This window comes from Pavona decussata, unplaced genomic scaffold, assembly GCF_977016875.1.
Source record: "Pavona decussata unplaced genomic scaffold, jaPavDecu1.1 SCAFFOLD_158, whole genome shotgun sequence".
NCBI classification, from domain to species: domain Eukaryota; kingdom Metazoa; phylum Cnidaria; class Anthozoa; order Scleractinia; family Agariciidae; genus Pavona; species Pavona decussata.
In genome coordinates this window covers 770,939-791,101 of record NW_028145570.1, presented here as the reverse complement: position 1 = coordinate 791,101, position 20,163 = coordinate 770,939, and the positions used below count along the sequence as shown (strand labels likewise).

The window sequence follows — 20,163 nt, the reverse complement described above, 5'->3', positions numbered from 1 at the left end:
TTTGTATCCTACCTTCTTGATGGCAAAGTCCACACTTCCTTTTCTTGGTTGCTCCACTGTTTGCTGCACTTGATGGTCCCTTGAATTTGTTACCAGCACCTGTTGATGGACCAGAAGTGTCTCCCCATTCGAAGAAATCACAGCCCTGTCCTCTGGGCTTAGCACAGCAGTAAAATGGTCGGCCCTTGTTAGGTCCTTCCTTGGAAACTGTGCGACTGAATAGTAGAGTATCGAATTAATGGTGCAGTGACAACACTGTTATTACGACTATCCTCAGACCACAAATATTTGGTCGTATTGAATAGCGGAGTGGTCATATTTACGACACCTTTTAGATAAGAGAATAGCTAGAGCGTTTGAGTGGATGGAATGAAAATCGCCGTAATAGCGAAGTAGTTGTATTGAAAGGCTGGTGATTTGGTGAGGTTCCCCTGTGGCTTTTGTAATAGATCACTTCAAAAGCAGGCAATTGTGAAGGAACACCACATCATGTTAGAATATGGTAATGGTTCCATTTTCTGAGGAACAAGCAAGAAAGCTTTATTAATTACAAAACACTGTAAGGCCTGGTGAAAGTGAAGCATATCCACAAGTCTACCTATCGTTGTAATTCAACAATCTAAAAAATGCGCACGAGTATAGAATTGCCAGATAAGGGTACAAGACAGCTGGACTATTTACAAAGCATGAACCATTACCACAAATTATAAAATATTTATACTACAGCTCACCTACCTTGTGGCCGGTTGCCTGCAGTGACAAGATGGACTTGAGGTGTCTGTATCCGATGATCCACTACAATGTGATGATATACTGTTACAAACCAGCTATAGATACACGTTAGCAGTCATCCTGGTGATTTGACACCAGGGTAAACGACAAATACGTGGAACTCCGGAAGTTCCATTATTCAATGATGTTTCGTACCATTGAATACTACATGAAAAAAATAAAACACTGAAAAAGACTGACCTACATTTTCCACTTGATCACGTTAAACTTCAAGATCGCTTGAAGGCCAGAAACTTTGTTTTCGCTTGAAGATCTTTACAATGACGTAGTCGGATGTTTGTTACTATGCCATAATGGCTGGATAGCTTTCTTTTAAGCAGCTTCAGTAATCAAGAAAATATTCGGAAATGCGCCCTTTAAACATACGCAAGTTTTGATTCTTGTCCAGTGCTTTACGTAAGAAAGAATCAGGGCCTGAAATCGTTCCTATTTAAGTGATCAACTCCATTGCCTGTTATAGTGGCAAGTGACCTGGGTAAGGTGCGATGTCCATGAACATGATGCTTAAACTTATGTGGAATCGACGTTACATGAAACGAGTTCAATTGAAGAAAATTCTTAGAATAGTTGTTACATTTGAACTTATCCGTATATCACAGCTTACCTTATCCCCGTAGAAAATCGGTTTTGTCCTGAGTTAAATCCTGCATGTAATTAAGTTATTAAAAAAAACACACTTTAAGAATTGAGGGTACCCTTCGTTTGCATAATATGCATCTGCACTTCCCAACGTATGTAGTTTAATGCGCTTATGCAAATTTCATACACCAGTCGATTTTTATTCAGTGAGATAATACCGAAACACCGCATTGTAGAATAAAGCCTGAGATAATCCGCTACAATCATAGTAGGATCAGCAGACTGCCGGTTTAACCATGGAAATTCTATTTATGAATATAAATCAGAAACAGCAGTGTTCGGATGTGGTCATTTGACCTTTATTTTGCAGTTGGTTCGCTGCAAACTTTAAGGCTGGTTTTCACTAGCGACGGAGTCGGAGTCGGAGTCGTAAGCTGAGTCGTAAGAGCGCTTATGACCTAGTGAAAATCAAAAATCGGAGTCGTAAGCGGAGTCAAAAGCGCGACGGAATCGGAGTCAGAAGAATCAAAACGTTTCCATTTTCTTCCGACTCCGCTTACGACTCTGTCGCTTACGTTCCGCTTATGATCTAGTGAAAACCAGATTGTCGGAGTCGGAAGCAGAAGCCGTAGAATAAATCAATCACAATGCTCGGTCATAGTCCCGCCAAGTTGCACAAATTTTGGCGCCAATCGCCAATCGCGCATAAGTCGTAAGCGGAATCGGAACGCTGTTTTCACTAGATCATAAGCTCTACGTTTCTGATTACGACTCCGACTCCGTCGCTAGTGAAAACCAGCCTGTAAGTTCCACTTCATATTTAAAAAGTATGATATACCACAGAGCGCCCACAACTCACGTTCGTTTCTCTTCTTTTTCTTTCATGGTAATTTACATTGGATTTGATACACTCATAAGACACCAGCAAAGATTAGCTTGGCTTAGATAACGAACATACACAAAACAGCACACGACAGGTATAACTTACTTCATCAATCCAACTTGAACGAACACACACAACTTGTAAATACCTGTATTATTCCTGTTTATATTATTGGAAGGCACAAGAGGTGTTGTGTGACTAAATGACGATGACAATGATGGGCCACTCCCTGAATCATCGTCGGCCCACAAGAAAAACCCACAACCACTGTCTCTGTTAGCACATGTATAAAATGGTCGACCTAAAAGTAAATTATACTTTACAGTGAGTAAAATAAACGCTTGAGTGCTAAAAACCCGATTTGTGTGTTAAAGTAAAAAAGGGAGATAGGTACGTCTACACGCGTGTCAAATGTTTTGCTGTTTAAAAAGCCACGCTTTTAAGGCTGGTTTCCATATGATCGCGGATCGCAGATCGCAATGAGGTCTGCGATCATATGGAAACATCGTAAAAGATAGAACCATGTTCTATCTTCTGCGATCGTGATCGCAGGATCGTAGAAGTATGTTTCCATATGATCGCAGACCTTATTGCGATCTGCGATTCGCGATCATATGGAAACCAGCCTTGTGTCATGTGATACTGTGTGGTAAAAAAAGAAATTTCATTGTTCCTCGAAATCGATGGTCTACATCTGTTACCTTTGTTGTCCTTACTATAATTCCTTTCCCTCGACTTATAATAAACAAATTGGAACCAGTTTTTCAAAGAGCAAACGACTTTATGTACTGGATTAAGCTGTGAACATTAGGACAATGTTGTTTCTGTTTAGACCTTATAGAACCACCAGTCGGAGTGACAGGTCAGGGTTGTACAGCAATGCCATGCATTACCAAAATTCAACTCATTTCTCATATTACCTTTGTTGGGCCCATCTTTTTTCACCGTGAACTTTGTGGCCGGCTGACTACACGTACAAACTATGCAGTTCTCATTATCCTCCCTGTTACAAGGGCATAAAAAAGAACTGTCATTGTCACATTTCCCTGTCAATTTTTCTTTCTAAGGTTTATAATACGTGACATTTCACCTCCGGTTGGATACAATGCCGTGTGCAAAATTGGAGACTGGGAATAGTATAGCTGTGACGTCAATACAGGATCGCCACTTTCGTGGTTTCTCTATTCCTCAGTTGTTTCGTTGTGAGCATTCAACATTCCCAGTCATGATTTCATCCACACAGTTTTCTTCCTTCGAACACGAAAAACAACTCAGTGCAACTGAGTCGGAAAACTAACACTGAACTTACCCACTAAGTGAGCCTCCTGGAGGAAACTGATTGAAACCTGAACCTGCAAAGCAAAGTCAATTTTCCGTTTTATTTTCATATATCAAATGCACTTCAAAACTAGAAATTATCGAAACTTGAGGTATCATATAAGATCGCCTTTCTTCATGTTAAGTTGTAGAGTCATGGCAACATGTTTTATTATCTGTTATCCCGAGTTTTTTGGTATCAACTTCTTTCACACTTCGCAAAAAGCTAAATAAGACATTCAAAATCTTTTGTTGAAGTAGGTAGCATTACAGCAGTAATAGGCGAAAAGGGTATTGTCCCCTAGCCTTCGTAGCGGAGACCAGCATGAAGTCAGCTCAAGATTGACCAAGTCTGGGAAGACTGCCCAACTGTTTCAGGTGGTGATTGAACAAGTTGACAAGTACCTGTTGAAAAAGATGTATTATTTCCATTGCCTTGTTGCCAAGCCTGACCAGCTGACATAAAGCCACGCCCTTCATTCCTAGTAGACTGGTTGGAGGTTACACCACCTCTTTGGGCAGGTCTTGTAACGTGCTGAGCTGCAGTAGGTCTGCTATCACCTCCCCTGGCTTTGCTCGTGTTGCTTTGACCTCGACCCAAGGAACGTTGGTTTCCTCTGGCGCTGGTATGTGAGTTTCTTCCACCTCTTCCAGAGGAATATGAACCACCTGATGAAAAGGTAGTCAGTATACTTAGGAGAAATTTACCTGATGCGAAAAGCAATGTTGTTTTGCAGGTGACAATGAGCAGATTTAGATTAAACGAGATAAATCGTTTATTGAAAGCCATATATTTAAGTTAGAACGACTCAACCACATGTAAATACAATATAATTATAATAACGAATGATGAAAAGTAAAACTGAAAACAATATTTTACAAAATATATACCTGACTCCGACGGCAATCTTGTCAAGTCTTTCAAGTCCAGTAATTCTCTTAGTGTTTCATCACACCCACCAACACAGCCTATGTATCTATGAGAACAAGATCACATTTAAAGTTAAGCAAAAAAGGGAAGTTTTTACAGCATGCCATGCAACTGTGACCAATTATAATTAGCTTTGAGTTCCATATCTTGAGTTTCCGCTCATTGGTAGGAAGTTTCATAAGAAATTATTACACCACTTCTTTACAGAACTGTAGCTGACCAAGACCAAGTCATCTAATGGGAGACTGGAAAAAATCTAATGAGGAAGTAAGACCATCAATGTCCAATACCGAGTTTCTCCTGGGTAGTCTCTCACGACTCTTGCCCACTTAAAACAAGACACCACCTGATGACAAGTCAGGTGGTGCTAAATTTACGATTGCCATAGTGACTACTCTTGTGATTAGGAAACTGAAGGGTCACTACAGTTACAGAGGATGAATACAAATGAATGCTTACAAGTTTAGATTCGTCACTGATAATGAGATGACTTACTCTAAAGGCATCATTGGTGGAACAGAACCTTTCTTGAATTTAAACTTGATTTTATGCACATCTCCTGGTTGGCATTTCTGACACACTGACTCATGTACCGCCGCCTCAGTGACAAATTTCGGGAAAAAGGCACTGGAACGACACCTTGGATAACCTTGGCATCCGATCATGTAGCTGTGGAAAGTTGCAAGGTTACTCTAACACACCTGGCCAGCCAAACCCGGTCAGTTAGTAAATGGAATGCACCAATTTGAAGGACAGGTTTTATCCTAGTCCTTCGAATGTCTTCAAAATAGCACAAACCAGTTTCGGAGTGATTAGTCTTCAAGATTTTTCAGTACCATTCAATCAAAATGGTTCATTCAATTTACAGACTGGCTGGTCTGGCTGGCCAGTTCTGGCGAATGGAAAGCACCCTAACATAACTTTAAAAAAACATGAAATTATTGATTTTAGGGTATTGATTTGTTTCCATTATGATTCGTATGAGTTGCACAATATCTTGCTTTCCATGCAATGTCCTTTCTTCATCACAGACATCTTCTGTTCAAACACAAGAGGACAACGGCACAGTTGAGGGAACAAAAAGTTGTTCACCAAGGAAAGCTTTGCAGAATGCAACAGTTATCCTAACTGTATTCATTTTAAATCCTGTCTCCACTAAAAGATCTGAAAGTATAAATTGGAGATCAAAACAGGGAACACCCTAGTGCCCACCTGCCATCTTTAGTTTTCTTGAGAACCATCTGTTCTGTTTTACACCTTGGGCAAAGACGCAGTGGTTCTGCCCCTCTTTCATCCTCACTACCAAGAACTGTAAATACAAAAATCACAGGAAAGAATTATGTTGCATGGTTTAACAAAAGAGGATCTTTACTTTGTGGTTCATATGTGGATAATTCAAAAGTTGTCTTGAAACCCTGCGATATCAACTAGCATCCCATCTGTTGGGTAACAGCACTGCAGTCAGTTGCTTTTCAGCCACTTGAATGCTACTTTTGGGCCATGTACACATAGTCAGGGGTCCCTTGACTTTCAATCACAGGGGATTTTTCTTACTTTTTTAAAGCAATTTTGAAAACCATTTTTTTTAATGCTATCAGTGTTGCTTTGAACGTACTCTAGGCAACAGGAACCTTAACTCTTGAGCAACAGATGCTACATGTAATTTCTCTTCACACAAACCTTCATCTATAAATTCTTGAGGATCTCCAAAATAATTAGCTAAAGCCTGATCCAATTTGACAGCCTATGATAAAAATGAAACAAAATTGGACAATTATAAATATGGCCTTGAATGGTACCTCATGTTTTATACATTGAAGGTCCTTACTTCACTTCACTCCTAAGAGTGTGCAGCATGTGCATCCTTTGGTTATTTTCTGTTGCAACAACCTACATATTTGCAACGATTTTATATGTACAGCTCTAGACAGTCTACGTATTTGGACCTTGAATTTGTCTATGAGAAGTCCTTCAACTGTCTTTTTAATAGGCCATTTCCGAGTTGCTGTGAACCTCACCATGAAAGCGAAGCTAAGTGCAAAACTTTTCATATGAAAATTAGTTTTGTTGCACATGAATGAAAACTAATTTTCATAAGTTAACAAAAAATTTATACTTAGCCTCGCTTTCATAATGAGATTCAAAGCACCTCGTAAATGGTACTATTTGGTGTGTTGCGGATTTTTGTTTTAACTTTTAAGTTATGTTATTTTCCAAAGGTCAGGATTGTATAAACCACATTACCACATGGAAAGTAGAAACGTGACACCTCTAATTTTAAATACTTTCATGCAGTCAACCATTCAATCAGAATACCACGATAGGAAATGGTAAAGTCATTCTTCGGGGCTAGATAGCCCACATGAATAGAGCTTAACCTGGAATTCTGAAGCATGAAACAACTACGATGATTACTACTTTCCCAGATGGACACTTGCCCATTGCAAGTTTATCCTCAGCAGTATGTTGCTGTACCCAGTTATACGCCTGGCCCTGGTGGTTCAAAGAGCGGATAACTTTATCCAGCGGATAAAATGTATTGGTTGGAGTACATTTTATTCGCTGGATAGAGTTATCTGCTCTTTGAACAACCGGAGCCTGGTATGAGCAGAGACAATGTGGAGTGAATTTTCTTGGCTAAGGAAACAACACGGTCGATCGACCTAACCTTGATTATGAACCATCAACCTTTTGACCTTCCCATCAAAAGCCCAACATATCAGCTACTACTCCACCATGTCTACACTAGAATTCTAGCCTTCTCAAAGCCGCAAGCAAATTCTGATTGGATAGACAACTACAGGAAAGTAATTAATTAAAAGTGTTCATACGTTTGCACATCATACTATATTGAATATGACAGGAGAACAGAATAGAATCAAGGTTTGGCCAACCTCCTGTACAGCTTGAACAAACTGCTCCTTGTACTTTGCTATTTGCTCTACAAGTACATCTAACCAAAAAAAGACAAGAAAACATTTTCTGGTGGTTAACGTTTTTTGCGGTCTTTATTTTCCGCATCTAATACAACACAATCTTGAAACAAATTGGTCACACTTACCATCTTTGTTTCTTGTCCCCTCACAAATTCTGCCAAAAAACCCAATAGTGGATACTAAAGTTAAATTAAGTTACAGCAAAGAAAATGGAATACAAAATTTACATGTACAAAAGCATTCAGTTCAAAGAAACTGGGATTGCTCTCTTCTCTTCCCTAATAATCTTGAGAATGGAATTTTATGTGTACGTAAATGAATTCATAATATTATATACAGTGTATATGTTGTGGTCCAATCTTATCATTGGTTCATTTTTTATATTCCTTTGTTTTTGTATATGGTAATGTATGATAATGAGTATAAAACAACGAAAAAAAAATTGTACCAAGGATAAAATTGAACCACAACATCTACACAATGAACAAGCTTTCAATACCTTTTTAAATCTGCTTCAAGCTCAGCCCTCAGTCTTGGTTTTGACAGCTCAAATCCCATTAGATCGTAACCTTTTTTTCCACAAAGAAAATGAAAATACTGTACTTACTGTATTTGCATACTTAGTTTCTCAAGCGGACCTTAAAAATTGGTGGAATAACTTGGACAAAACCAGTTCCACCAGAGCATTCTACAAAATTTGACAGACAAAATACTTCGATGTATGACTCAATTTCCTTTAATAATTTCTTGAGAACTGGTGTCAAACTAGTTCAACATTTTGGGCATTTTTTCAGCCAAATCACTATTATATGCTTGTGAGTGACTATGAGTATCTACCATTTTGGGATGATCAGCATGCAATAAAGTTGAAGATTTACCAAAATCATAACAGAAAGTGAAAGAAATAATGCTTTTTTATTCCTTGTTAGGAGGGAAAAATGGAAGTACAGGTGTAATAAGCATAATGTTAATAAAGTAGCAGACAACATTTTGATCCACGTTGTTTCATTTGAACTTTGCAGTAATGTCTTTAAGATGCTAGAGCATTGTTTGCTACTTTTATTGCTTTTCTTTAATTAACAAATGTATTCCAAAATCTTCTCTGATACAAAATGACATAGTTATGGAATTTTTCCAACATTCCATTCTGAAAAGGAAATGGGAACACCTTCGGGGGTACCTCAAAAATTTTGGATGGGATTTTCAGAAAATTAAATCCCAACCAAAACGTTTCTGAACCATTTGATTTCAATACAAAGTTCTGGCTTTTCTGTGCAAACAGAAACATTTCAAACAAGGGATTTTAGCTCTATATTTTATGATTTCTAGTTGTATCATTATATAATATATACTGTATCTAGTTTTAGGACCTCTATGTAAACCACTCTTAGTGATGGAGCTTCCTAATAAAAGATTGTTATAATTATTAGTGTGAAAGACTAGTTTTGCTTACAAGAGTCTCTCTCTTACCTTCTACAAGTCCCATTCCAAGCTGTCCTGGCAAAAAGGTCCCATCTTGCTGCACCCCAACGTAACACCTGTTTTTTATGGTCTCAATATGCTCAGCATGAGTGGCATCAGTACCTGAATTCAAGAGGAGGATATGAACATTTTTGCCAGTCCTGTAGTCCAGAGAATCCTCTTAGTAAAGCACACTAAGTTTGACAAGCAAACTACTAGACAACCGACCATCCTCTACAAGGCTAGCACTTGGCCTAAGAAATAAGTGGTTTCTTTCTTTTTTTTTTTTTTTTTTTACATTAGAATTTTTGGGAGCCATTTCCAATTTTAGGAAGCCTTTTACTTCAAGAATCAAAGTTTGGGTCTTTTAAATAGCGGAGAGGGTCTTATTGCATGTGACTAGTGAGGATGTGAAAGAAATTCTCAAGTATGACCATTCAGATGAAAGCTAAGTGACATGAGAACATACTTTTGATTTCAAGGTGACCTCTTAACATAAGCCTGATGGCTTCTTGAGGTCTCCTCGCCATATCTTAAGGACAGTGCCTACTATCGTTACTGCGCATACGTTCTGCGCATCTCGAGATACTCGTGTTTCCTATGGGTGGTGCCTACTAATACAGGAATATTTTTGCGTGGTTTGAAACTATACGGAGAAAGCAGAACTTGCCAACTGCTTTTGGTACCTCAAAAGAAAATTGGGGGTAACCATGCATTTTTCAGAGATAATTTAGCTTCAATTTAGGAAAAAATCCCATACATTGCTTTATATTTTGGTGTTTTTTGGAGATATTATTGCTTAATTATTCTTGAAAAATGCGTGGTTACCCCCAATTTTCTTTTTGGATTCCAATAGGCCTTGCTAAGATCTGCTTTTCCCGCATAGTCATAAACCGCACAAAAATACTGCGGTATTAGTAGGCACCGTCCTTAAATGCTACTTTTGTATACTAGACTATTGTATTTTCTTTATGGCAAATAAAGCATGGAAATGGTATGGATTTGGTATTGGTTGTTTAAAAAGAAGTTTGAAGCAAATTGGACACTTTAAACCCTGGATCTCTAGCACTTTTTTGGATTACATGTAAATATTTATTATCTATTTTCCTTACCTATACCATGTTTCTCCATCAAACCAATCAAATCTGCTTCAGATAACAATGGAGGAGGTTTAGTTTCTCCATCTAGCATCTACATGTAACAAAGAAAACATTTTAAAATACAATATTATTGTTAATAAAATCAGCAAAACTAAAGGACAATGATGTATTGTCTAGAATCTGTCAAACAAAAGTTCAAGTGAAATTGGGCTTACTGCAACATTCCAAATCAATCTTGCCAAATCCAAGACTTCAAAATAATGAACATTATGTTGATTCTAAACGAAAACCTCCCCGCAGGTACTTTTACACTTATAAACACCCAATGATGGTAGTGTTGGTGGATGTCAGATACTTTTGTCTCTTGAAAAAATAAGAACTAACATAGCTGGCAACATGATTGGCATGATCAACTCAAAAACAGATGTCTCTGAAAATTTAAACATTGTTAGAAAAGTGATTAGAAAAGTAATGTAGGTTCACTGGAAGTATTTCATAAACATAGTATCTTTTGGTTTCATAGAGCGTGAAAAAAAAGTAATGGTTTGATGAGAATTTGGAGAATTACTCTTGTCACAAACCTCAATGGAACTTGGTTGAAATTCTTCACCTTGATCATACACTGGGATGGTCTAAAACAATAAAAGAGCACAGAAATCCGCTGGATGAAGCTATCAAAAGATGTTTTAAATACTTAAAGCCGCAGGAAATGCAAGTCATGTAAATGTCACATGAGATGGAAATTTGTAATAATACATTCTAAATCTCACATCGTTTATTTTGATTTAATTCATTATGTAAAAACGTTATACCTTTGCATTCCATTTGTCATATGGATACACATCAAGATAGTTCCGTGCAGTGATCATAAGTCCTGTAGCTGTAAACTAAAAATGAACACATGTAAATAGATTACTCTCTTGATTACAAGAATAGAAATTACAAGCTTAGGACGTCAAATCTTCTCCAAAGGCCTTTTTTTTGTTTGTTTGTTTGTTTGTTTATTTGTCTTTGTTCTGACACAAAGGTGTGGAAAGATCATGTTTAGGAAGATCGGTCTCCATGAGTCATCAGGTGCCACACAGGATATTTAAAAACATCAAACACTTCACTTTTTTCAAAAGATCTTTTATGTCAAATTTAAGTAGAAATACATCTCTGTGTAGTCTGTAAATACACTACAAAGACTCTAAACATTCAACAATGCAACAATTAACATTTTAATATCAAGACATGTTTATAGTGACTGTAAACACAACGAGCAACTCTAAGTAGGAAAATGCACCTTTTCTCCAGCAATCTCAATTTCCACATTTGTTTCCTGTCCTTTTGCATCCTAAGGACAAAAGCAACAAGTTAGAGTTTAATAAAGCACTGATTAATAATTTCTAAATCTCTGTGGCTGTGAAGTGTGCATAATGTTGAATATGTTGGACATCATATCTAGCCAGTGGTTCAAGGCCTGGCTGTTGTTTCCTAAGACAAGAAACTTTGCTCCACTTTGTCTCTCTTCATCCAGGTGTGTCAATGGCTATTAGCAAGACACTGCTGGGGCTAACCCTGCAATAAACTAGCATTCAATACAGGGGGGACAAGTCAGCAATTTACTGCTTGCTGCTTTATGCTACAGAAGCTGGGTCGGACTCCAGCCATGTGGTGGAGTTGGTACCGGTGGCGTGAAAATATCCCCGTCATTTTTCTCCATCAATTTCTCAAGGCACTAGTTGGGATAATTTCTTTTGAACATCAAGGCATTTAGTCTTTGCTGATTATTTCCTTTATTCTAGTGAGCTGTACATGTATGTTTGATCAAACTAACAGCGATAATGTAAGGAGACATTAGATGCCAGTCAATATTGGGGCATAAAGGACTTTTAAATTAACCACATCAAAGAAAAAAAATTAACATGGTTGGCATACATAGGATAACTTTCTTACCTCAGAACAGCAGGCTAGAAAATGCCTCACTATGAACTCATATAATCTTTTCTCATTGCCCTTGAAGTAAAATATAAAATACGTATACGGGATGTTTTTCAGTCCTGTTAGTAAAATACTTGCTGTGGTTTGAGAAGGCATCCAGACCCCTGTTGTTCAAATAGTGGAAAACTTTTTCCAGCAGATAAGATGTATTGGTTGGAGTACATTTTATCCACTGGCTAGTGATTTATCCATTGGATAGAGTTATCCACTCTTGGAGCAACTGGGGCCAGAACTGTTGGTCTGTGGCTAAGTAATGTGAATGTGTCAGAGGTTTAATTTAAGCTGCATTAGCATGTCAGGCCAGACTAGTCTGCAGTCCACATTGTGCAGCTCCAGAAAATATCCATACTCTTCCTACAGAAGGTTTTTTGTTTTGAACCCAACCTCCCCACAGGAAATTCCAGTTTAGCTTCATATTTTGCTTCTAAAATTTTAGTTTCTAAGAACCCCTCTCCCTAGGAATTTCTGATGACTTTCCATGTTGTGGATATAACTTTTTCTGGAACTGCACAATGTCTTGCACCAAGTAACAAACATACCTGCAAAAAAAAAAAATGCATACCTGTAAACCATCTGTGTACTTTGTGGGGTGGATTGGAGGATGAGCATTGTCTGTTTTGTTACCATGACGAGGGTTGGGGCCTTGCTCAAGCACATTGGCAGCAAATGCTACAAACACAAAAAAGCATTGGGGCAGTGTCTGAATGAAATGGAATAATTTAAATTGTCTGAAGACTCTACCAATTTGAAGGACATTACAATAAATTCACATTCCACAGCTTTCAGTTGGGTGATCACAGTTCAGCATTTTACCCACACGCACAATAGCTATAGCACCACAAATGGCCTCACTTGGGGATTTCATCAAACAACACAAAAGTTAGAAGCACCTTGTACAGCAAAATAAACAGCACCACAGGAAAGTACTGCTCAATATCTTTCATTTTAATGGTCACACTTTCAGATTTCGTGAACTGACACAAATAGAATCCCCTTATACATGTGGCTACTGAAGAATGGGTTTACGTGCATGCCTTCTTACCTCAATTATGAAATAATTTAATATTTAATTATGTCATCCATGAATTTTCGCTTAAAATAATTAATCTTTATCAGACATTTAAACAAAGAAAATTCCACTCATCATAAACAAAGACGTTTGGATACCCAGTCATTGATTTTGATGATTTTATTTCTTTGTCTTCTCTTTATTCTATGGCTTGTGCATGTACAGTACATAACAAAATAAAACAGACCTTAGAAAACTGATCTGAGTTGTCAATACTTTATTGGTCTTACCTCCCCAGTTTGCATCAACAGTCTGATTTTCAACAAGAGGTCTCAAGTCCAAAGATTTGGGAAACATGTTGGTTTCTGTACGTGGATAACTGATGAACCTGACAAGAGATCATGAATCAAGGCGTATGATTAGATTAATCAGTACTGGATGATTGTGTTCTTATAATATTTTCATTGACTTCCTAGGCAAGCCCAGTTAAGACAATGAAAATACATGTAACGTTTCCCTATCTTCCAAAACTCAATCCCTGTAAACCATTCAAAGTTTACAGACTCTTGTTAAATTTAGTTTGCAATGATTTTTTTTGCCATGCATGACATCATTACCTTCGACCAATAATTTTAACCAATTGTATAAAAGATAGCATGAATTAAAGATATTATAAAGATAACATGAACTAACCTACCATACCATACCATACCATACCATACCAACCTACTCTGCTGAAATGAAATAATTATCTAAATGGAAATTTATAATGGCAAATTATAATTAGGCACTGAAATGATTTTAGAAAACTCACCCTTGATTGTAGAGTTTTTCAGCTATTTTCATTGTCTCTTTGGAGTTTATTTTAAGCTTTCGGGAAGCTAGTTTTTCAAGCTCCTACGAATATGAAGAAAGTTCACAAAATAATTTAGCATAATCTACACTTCCAAAAAACAATGTTAGTGACACAAGAATGAGATAACAAATTAATTTTACGTGATTATCATTTTTTTTTTCCGTAGACTTTTCTGTCACCTAGAAATGAGATCAAATGAAAACTGTACGTGGAATTTTCAACTTAAGAGTTCAAGTCATTCATGAAATCACAGTAACCAAGGTATAATTTGCCTATAAATTCATGCACAATAGGATTGAATAGAATAATGCTTTGTCAACTCAAGGATGTTTTACATAAATCTATTATTAATATCTATACTACTTTCAAGGTTTAGAATAGCCTACAGTACCTGAAGATTCCATAGGCATATGATTGGAGACTGAAATTCAGGTTTTCTAGTGCCATGAATGTACTCACAAGCATGTCGTTGATTCCATGCAGATCCAAATTACCATAATTTATTAGGTTTACCATTATATTAAAATTTAATGCTGAGCTACAGTGATGAGACATTGATTGGCCAATTGGACCTAAATCCTGCTAGCCCCGATTGTTCAAAGAGATGATAACTTTATCCAGTGGATCAATCACCATCCACCAGTTAAATGAATTGAATAAACTTGGAGTACATGATTGTACATTGTGTCTGTGAGATACTGGTTTATTTGAATTTTTGCCAGGTGGGTTGCAGAACACTGGAAATACATGTAGGTGATAAACCCATTCACCCTTGTCAAGGAACCAGCAGAGATCACCAGACAGGCACTGGACTACAGCTAACACCTGGGATGAGAAAACATTGCAACTCCCTCCCCTCACCCACCAAAAGAAACAAACTATAACTGGAGATGCTGCACACTGTAGGACCCTGGACAGACAATCAGCATCACCTGGCAGGAAGTAACTTCAATTTTAACTTTTATTCTAGGTTACTGGTCTAGGTTGGATGTAAAAAGTAACAGTCATATGCATTGGTACAAGATGTTTACTACAATCATAGGGGCTGAAGATGTTGAATGCTGGGAATAGGCACGATTTCTTGCTCTACAAAACCAGTGTGTACATGTACTAAATATGTTGCATACATGCACAATAGTACTGTCAGTATTAAAAAAGTTTCACCACAAAAATTGGCAAAAGATATAGCCAGAAGGTTCAGAATGAAGGAAGCGGTCAGAGTTAGAATTACATGTATGTAAGCAGGTTATGTGTTGTTAATAATAACAAAAAAGAAAAGAAAAAATTAAAAAACTCAGAGTAAGACTGATGGGTCACATCCTGAGTTATTAAAATAACCATGTGTTGTGTACTATTTTACGTCTTACTATAATCCTGTTTCTATGAGATAATTATTAATAGGAATGAATAATATTGATGCACCTACCACAGTGTCTAATGGCAAAGGTCTCCACTTGCTTTTAGGGCGTGAAGAGGTACTAAGAACCTTTGCTGTGGGATTCTGACAAAATTACAAATTATACAACAAAGAGTCTTGTGTTAAAAAGTATCTTGATCAGTAACGACAATGACACTGATAATAACAATGATGGTTATGATACCAAATAAATCTTACCTCCAAACATATCTGATAGAGGACTAGGCAAGGCAAGCGGTGAAACAATCTGCCCCTAGAAAAATGAATAGAAATGAAGGAAGAGAATAACAAACATTAAATTATACATATGAATGACAATTGCAGTTATGAACATACAGTGTAAGTGAAGCAATTGCAAAAAGGAAGCCCAGCAAAACTTACAGGACTTGTAAGGCTCAAAAAGGAACAATCCAGTCAACGGGAAAAAATGAAGATCCATAACTTACAATACTGTCCGAGAAAACTAGGTTGGTAACACTAACTGAGAGATAAAATAAATAAATATAATGCTCTGACTACCTCTTCCAGTTAAAATCCACTTTTGTGTCTTCCATCTCATGAGAAACTAAAGAGAACACATTCTAAGTATTAGTATAAGTACAGTATAAGTATAACTTTCCCCACCAGCCTGCTCCTAAGTCTTTAACGATAGGCTGCATTTTTGTATGAGCAAGTACATACAAATTTATTTCTTTATTTATTTATTTCTTTATTTATTTCTTTATTTATAATAAAAAGCTATAAAATGTCAACCACTTATAGTGGCTTTTATAGATGGTCATAATAATGAAAATTATTTTCATTCTTATGGGCTTCGGTTCTCAGTAATTTTCGAGGCTAGGTGGGTTAGCTACATGTACCATTGCATGCGATCACTTTTAATAAAACAGCTAAAATTAACTTAGCTGCATTTCTCTATTTGCAGAAGCATGGTTGTCTTGTAACATAAGTGTGTGCATACAGTGTACATGTGATGAGGTTAGTGATTGACAGTGCAAGTGGAGACTTGAGTTCTCATCCCATTGCTCCAAAGGGGGTGTGGGATAGGTATACAATACCGTGTGTTGCCCCAATTGAAGGGGTGTGCGGAATAAGGCCCTAAGTGACTTTTAATACGATGTACACGTAAGGTCAAATTCCAGCTCCTTTTGTTTTACAAGCGAATACAAGGCAATTTTGAAGGAGAATCTTGCAATTTATCAGAAGTCACTTAAAGCTTTTTTTTCCAGGCACCTCTTCAATTAAGCTACGAAAAGCAACCTATATATAACTAAGTGTCATGATAAGCCAGACAGAGATAGATAGTTGGATTGTAAAAATACAGTGGATTGGTATGTACAGCTGTATACTAAAACATGGAAAACCATGGAACACTGGAATACTAGACTATAGCCATGCAAATAAGGTACTTGAATATATTAGGTACATGTAACCCCCTCAAAGCACTGACAATGCTGTAAGGTGGACAACTCTCTGAGCTAGACTGACATCATCAGGTGTGCTGGTCCTAGCCTACTTTCATTTGTTTTTTTAAGTAACTAAACTCTCTTTTAAGCTAATACTAATGTCTAAGATGGACGGAAGGAGGGTCTGGTCCCAAGCATGACCACCTCATGATCACAAGAGTTATTAAACTGTGCCTAACCAAGTCAGGCCTAAATTGGAGTCTGCAGCTCTAACAAGAAAAAAAAAACAGTCCTTATAAGACTATCAAGAAACATGCCACATTAAGCAGTACTCTTGCAAGTGAAGGGGGTTGACGCACCTTTGATCTTGTAGAATGTCTCAGGTACAAACTGCTGCACCTGCTTATACTAAAGGGAACAGACATCAGTTCTTCACACGTTGTTTAATTTACAACTTCCAGTTTGTACAACTGGACATTAAAATCCTTATTCTTATAATAATAATCCTCATTATTACAATGTTCTTCTGATAATTAAACAAAAAGGGTTAAATCAATTATGTTGTATCCTAGCATATTGCTAAATTAACTGGTGAATATTGCTACAACAACACAAACTAAAACAAACAAGAATCTGTTGCTTTTTTGATTTTGTTTTAGGAAAAAAAATTGGTAGGCTAAATCCCCCCCCCCCCCACCCTGCCAAAAAAAAGGAGAATTCCACTGGTCAGATTTTTAATACATACCTGTAGAGGATATTACATAGCAGAACTAACTCAGATATGAATTTTATTTTTGAGTGGTAAAAATAACATTTTATGAATGAGCGCAGCCAGTGAGTAAAATATTGTTTTTAACATGAGAAAATAAAATTCATACATGTATCTTCAAGCCACTGTGTAATTTTTATAGACAAATCTATCACCCGCAATTTTTCACCAACTGTTTGAACAAACAACTGTGAAAGAGTGGGAAAAAATGACGTGATCAATAACCTCGTTAGTGAGGATATGGAAATATGCCACTTGGGTCCCAGATGTAGTTGCGTATGAATTTTACGAGTGGTGTATTTTTCAGTAAAACACTCCCGTCTAAATATAACAAAATTTAATAATTATTATATTGTTTAATATATTTAATGTTCTTTCAAAGTAGAGCTACAATTGTGAAAAAAAAATTATCACCAAATCAGCATTTTATATTAATTTTATTCTTACTCAAACAAAAAACATGTAGAAACTTTTCATTGCTTACCCTTTCAACTACAAAACCTAATGTAGGAAATTGGCAGCTACCTAGTAGATGAAATAAATATGTAAAAAAATTTTAGAACTAACTTTCAATACTCAATATAGAGCATATGCATGTGACATCATAGTTTTCTGAAATCCAAAACTAAAGAGCCTCCAAAGTTTTTTTCCTCATCAGGCACAAGAGGCCGTATATTTATAACTGTTTACAATTTTACAGCTCCATAGCGTCCTTCGTTTGGAAATCAGAGCAGTTTGAATTTCATGGTTATGGAGTTGCGTGACAAAGAGGTACGATCGACTGTTGAAAAATATATGCTTATCTCATTATTTTCAGCCTTTTAGAAGTTAAAACATTAGAGAAAGTGCTTATGTAAGTGGTTTTGGTGTTCAGTACTGCTAATCAGTCGCTAGATAGCCAAAGTAAGTTCCAGATGTTAACACTATTTTTCGGCCATCATATTGGTGTTCCACGGAGGTACACCAAAATGGCGGATCCATAGTGGGCTCTGTAAATTTCTGCAAAACATTTCGACGGATATCTGACGTTTGGGGAGACGCACAGGCCTAAAATTTGGAGAATTGTCTCCTTTAGTCATCCTCTATAATATCACAACTTCTCAACTTTTTCCACTGGATGGTTTTCAATTTATATTTTTACTGCGTGACAGTGCATACTCTCTATAATCAAGACGATATACCAAAAATTTCAACTGAAAATGATTACAACATGCCGCAGATTACAGATTCCATCTTAATTCTGCACTCCAGAAACTGTACCTAGACTGGAACGACTGAGTGGTACCAGTCTCGCCATTTTTGTGTAGTGAGGGAGTGAGGGATTATGGGATTGTTTCCGGGTAGATAGAAGGAAATTCCATCAATGAATATGTGCATTTCTTGGCAGTCAGTTGTACAGGAATTATAATACTCTTTTAGGTGAAAACTATTTAACAAGCTAGAGCTATGCCACCCTGAGAACATGCCAAAAATGCAATTATTTGTTGGTGCGATGTCCATCCATCTACATGTATCCAGGCAAACAATCCCAAAATCCCTTACTCGCGCTAGTCTTCTCACAGTTTCTGGAGTTGGGAATTGACAAAAACTTTCCTTTTTAATTTACTCGTGTCAAAGGATAATTAATTTTGTACTTGTAAATTGGCAAGAGAGTTATATATCAAAATGAACAATTTGATACATTTGCATTCAAAAATATATTTTCATGATTGATAAAAATTAACAAGTCAAGTAAATCAAGGTATAAGGCCAGTACTGGGCTAAGACTAACTCAGTTCAAGTGAAGTAATTGATTTTGTGCAAGAAAAGTAACAGTTCATTCTTGGGACTACAAAAATCATGCAACACTAAAAAAGAATTTCGATGAATTCAGTATGGAGTAAGCACATGAACACACCACTTCTTTTTCCAAGTGTACAGTCATGTGAACAGTATCAAAACAAGCAAAATTATTTTGTTGGAAACCCCAAACATTTTGGTATCAATTTCAGCCCACCCTTAACATGTGCATGAATGAAAGTACAGGGGTTTGCTCTATTTTATTACTGACAGGACAAACTTACCATAACTTATCAGGTTATCACTTAAAACTTCAGGGAAAACTTTCTGTAGTCTTAAGGTCTGAAAGCGTGTAAATGCTGCGCCTACAAGTACAAATAATTGTATAAACAAACTATTTAAAACTCAATGATAGAAAATCAGCTGTACAGTGAAGGGCCTGTAAATCTACAAGTACAATAAAACGTTTTTAAAACATCAGTTTTTCTGAACTCTACATGTATTTCTCCTCACATGATAAGAAAATCAAATACTTGTGTTATAGTTTAACAACTGAAGATGGCATCTCAGTGCTTTTCAGTAATTTACCATGCAAATTCTGAAGTTTAAAAGCCAGTCAAAGAAAAAACAATTAATTGATGTCAATGCTTGGTTACAATCATTATAATGATAACATCAACAGGCCCACCCAGCAATCACAGACTACAAACCCGACCTTTTGAATCAGTTAAACTTTCTTTTTACTGAGGTGTTTAGTAAGAAATGTAACACCAATATTGGTGTTACATGTACTGAACAGCTGTAAGTCATGAAGCAGTACAGTATTTCTGTTACTAGTTATTAAGACTTAGTACTCAGAAATCACTTTCGCAAGCTCAGGCCAGTGGTGGCACTGTGAAACAACATAGACCTGTTTATTCAGGCTATGTCCCATCACAATAGTTG

At 36.8% G+C, this 20,163-nt stretch overlaps 1 protein-coding gene across 1 annotated transcript in view; it reads right to left on the bottom strand.

The window, feature by feature from the left end:
- LOC146465006 (DNA topoisomerase 3-alpha-like) overlaps positions 1-20,163 on the bottom strand; it is a 29,883-nt gene that overhangs the window by 1,789 nt on the left and 7,931 nt on the right. The window contains exons 8-36 of the mRNA XM_085129040.1: positions 19,503-19,583; positions 17,924-17,964; positions 17,030-17,078; positions 15,784-15,829; positions 15,463-15,517; positions 15,274-15,348; positions 13,806-13,888; positions 13,282-13,379; positions 12,545-12,651; positions 11,938-11,997; positions 11,285-11,335; positions 10,812-10,886; positions 10,581-10,631; positions 10,012-10,090; positions 8,909-9,022; positions 7,938-8,007; positions 7,564-7,592; positions 7,397-7,455; positions 6,183-6,246; positions 5,715-5,811; positions 4,998-5,171; positions 4,463-4,548; positions 3,977-4,240; positions 3,564-3,606; positions 3,175-3,257; positions 2,403-2,555; positions 1,397-1,436; positions 736-795; positions 13-215 (exon numbers count right to left, since the gene is read on the bottom strand). Of these exons, the coding sequence (XP_084985166.1) occupies positions 13-215; positions 736-795; positions 1,397-1,436; positions 2,403-2,555; positions 3,175-3,257; positions 3,564-3,606; positions 3,977-4,240; positions 4,463-4,548; positions 4,998-5,171; positions 5,715-5,811; positions 6,183-6,246; positions 7,397-7,455; positions 7,564-7,592; positions 7,938-8,007; positions 8,909-9,022; positions 10,012-10,090; positions 10,581-10,631; positions 10,812-10,886; positions 11,285-11,335; positions 11,938-11,997; positions 12,545-12,651; positions 13,282-13,379; positions 13,806-13,888; positions 15,274-15,348; positions 15,463-15,517; positions 15,784-15,829; positions 17,030-17,078; positions 17,924-17,964; positions 19,503-19,583 (2,490 nt within the window). The remainder of the gene's footprint in view (positions 1-12; positions 216-735; positions 796-1,396; positions 1,437-2,402; positions 2,556-3,174; positions 3,258-3,563; positions 3,607-3,976; positions 4,241-4,462; positions 4,549-4,997; positions 5,172-5,714; positions 5,812-6,182; positions 6,247-7,396; positions 7,456-7,563; positions 7,593-7,937; positions 8,008-8,908; positions 9,023-10,011; positions 10,091-10,580; positions 10,632-10,811; positions 10,887-11,284; positions 11,336-11,937; positions 11,998-12,544; positions 12,652-13,281; positions 13,380-13,805; positions 13,889-15,273; positions 15,349-15,462; positions 15,518-15,783; positions 15,830-17,029; positions 17,079-17,923; positions 17,965-19,502; positions 19,584-20,163) is intronic.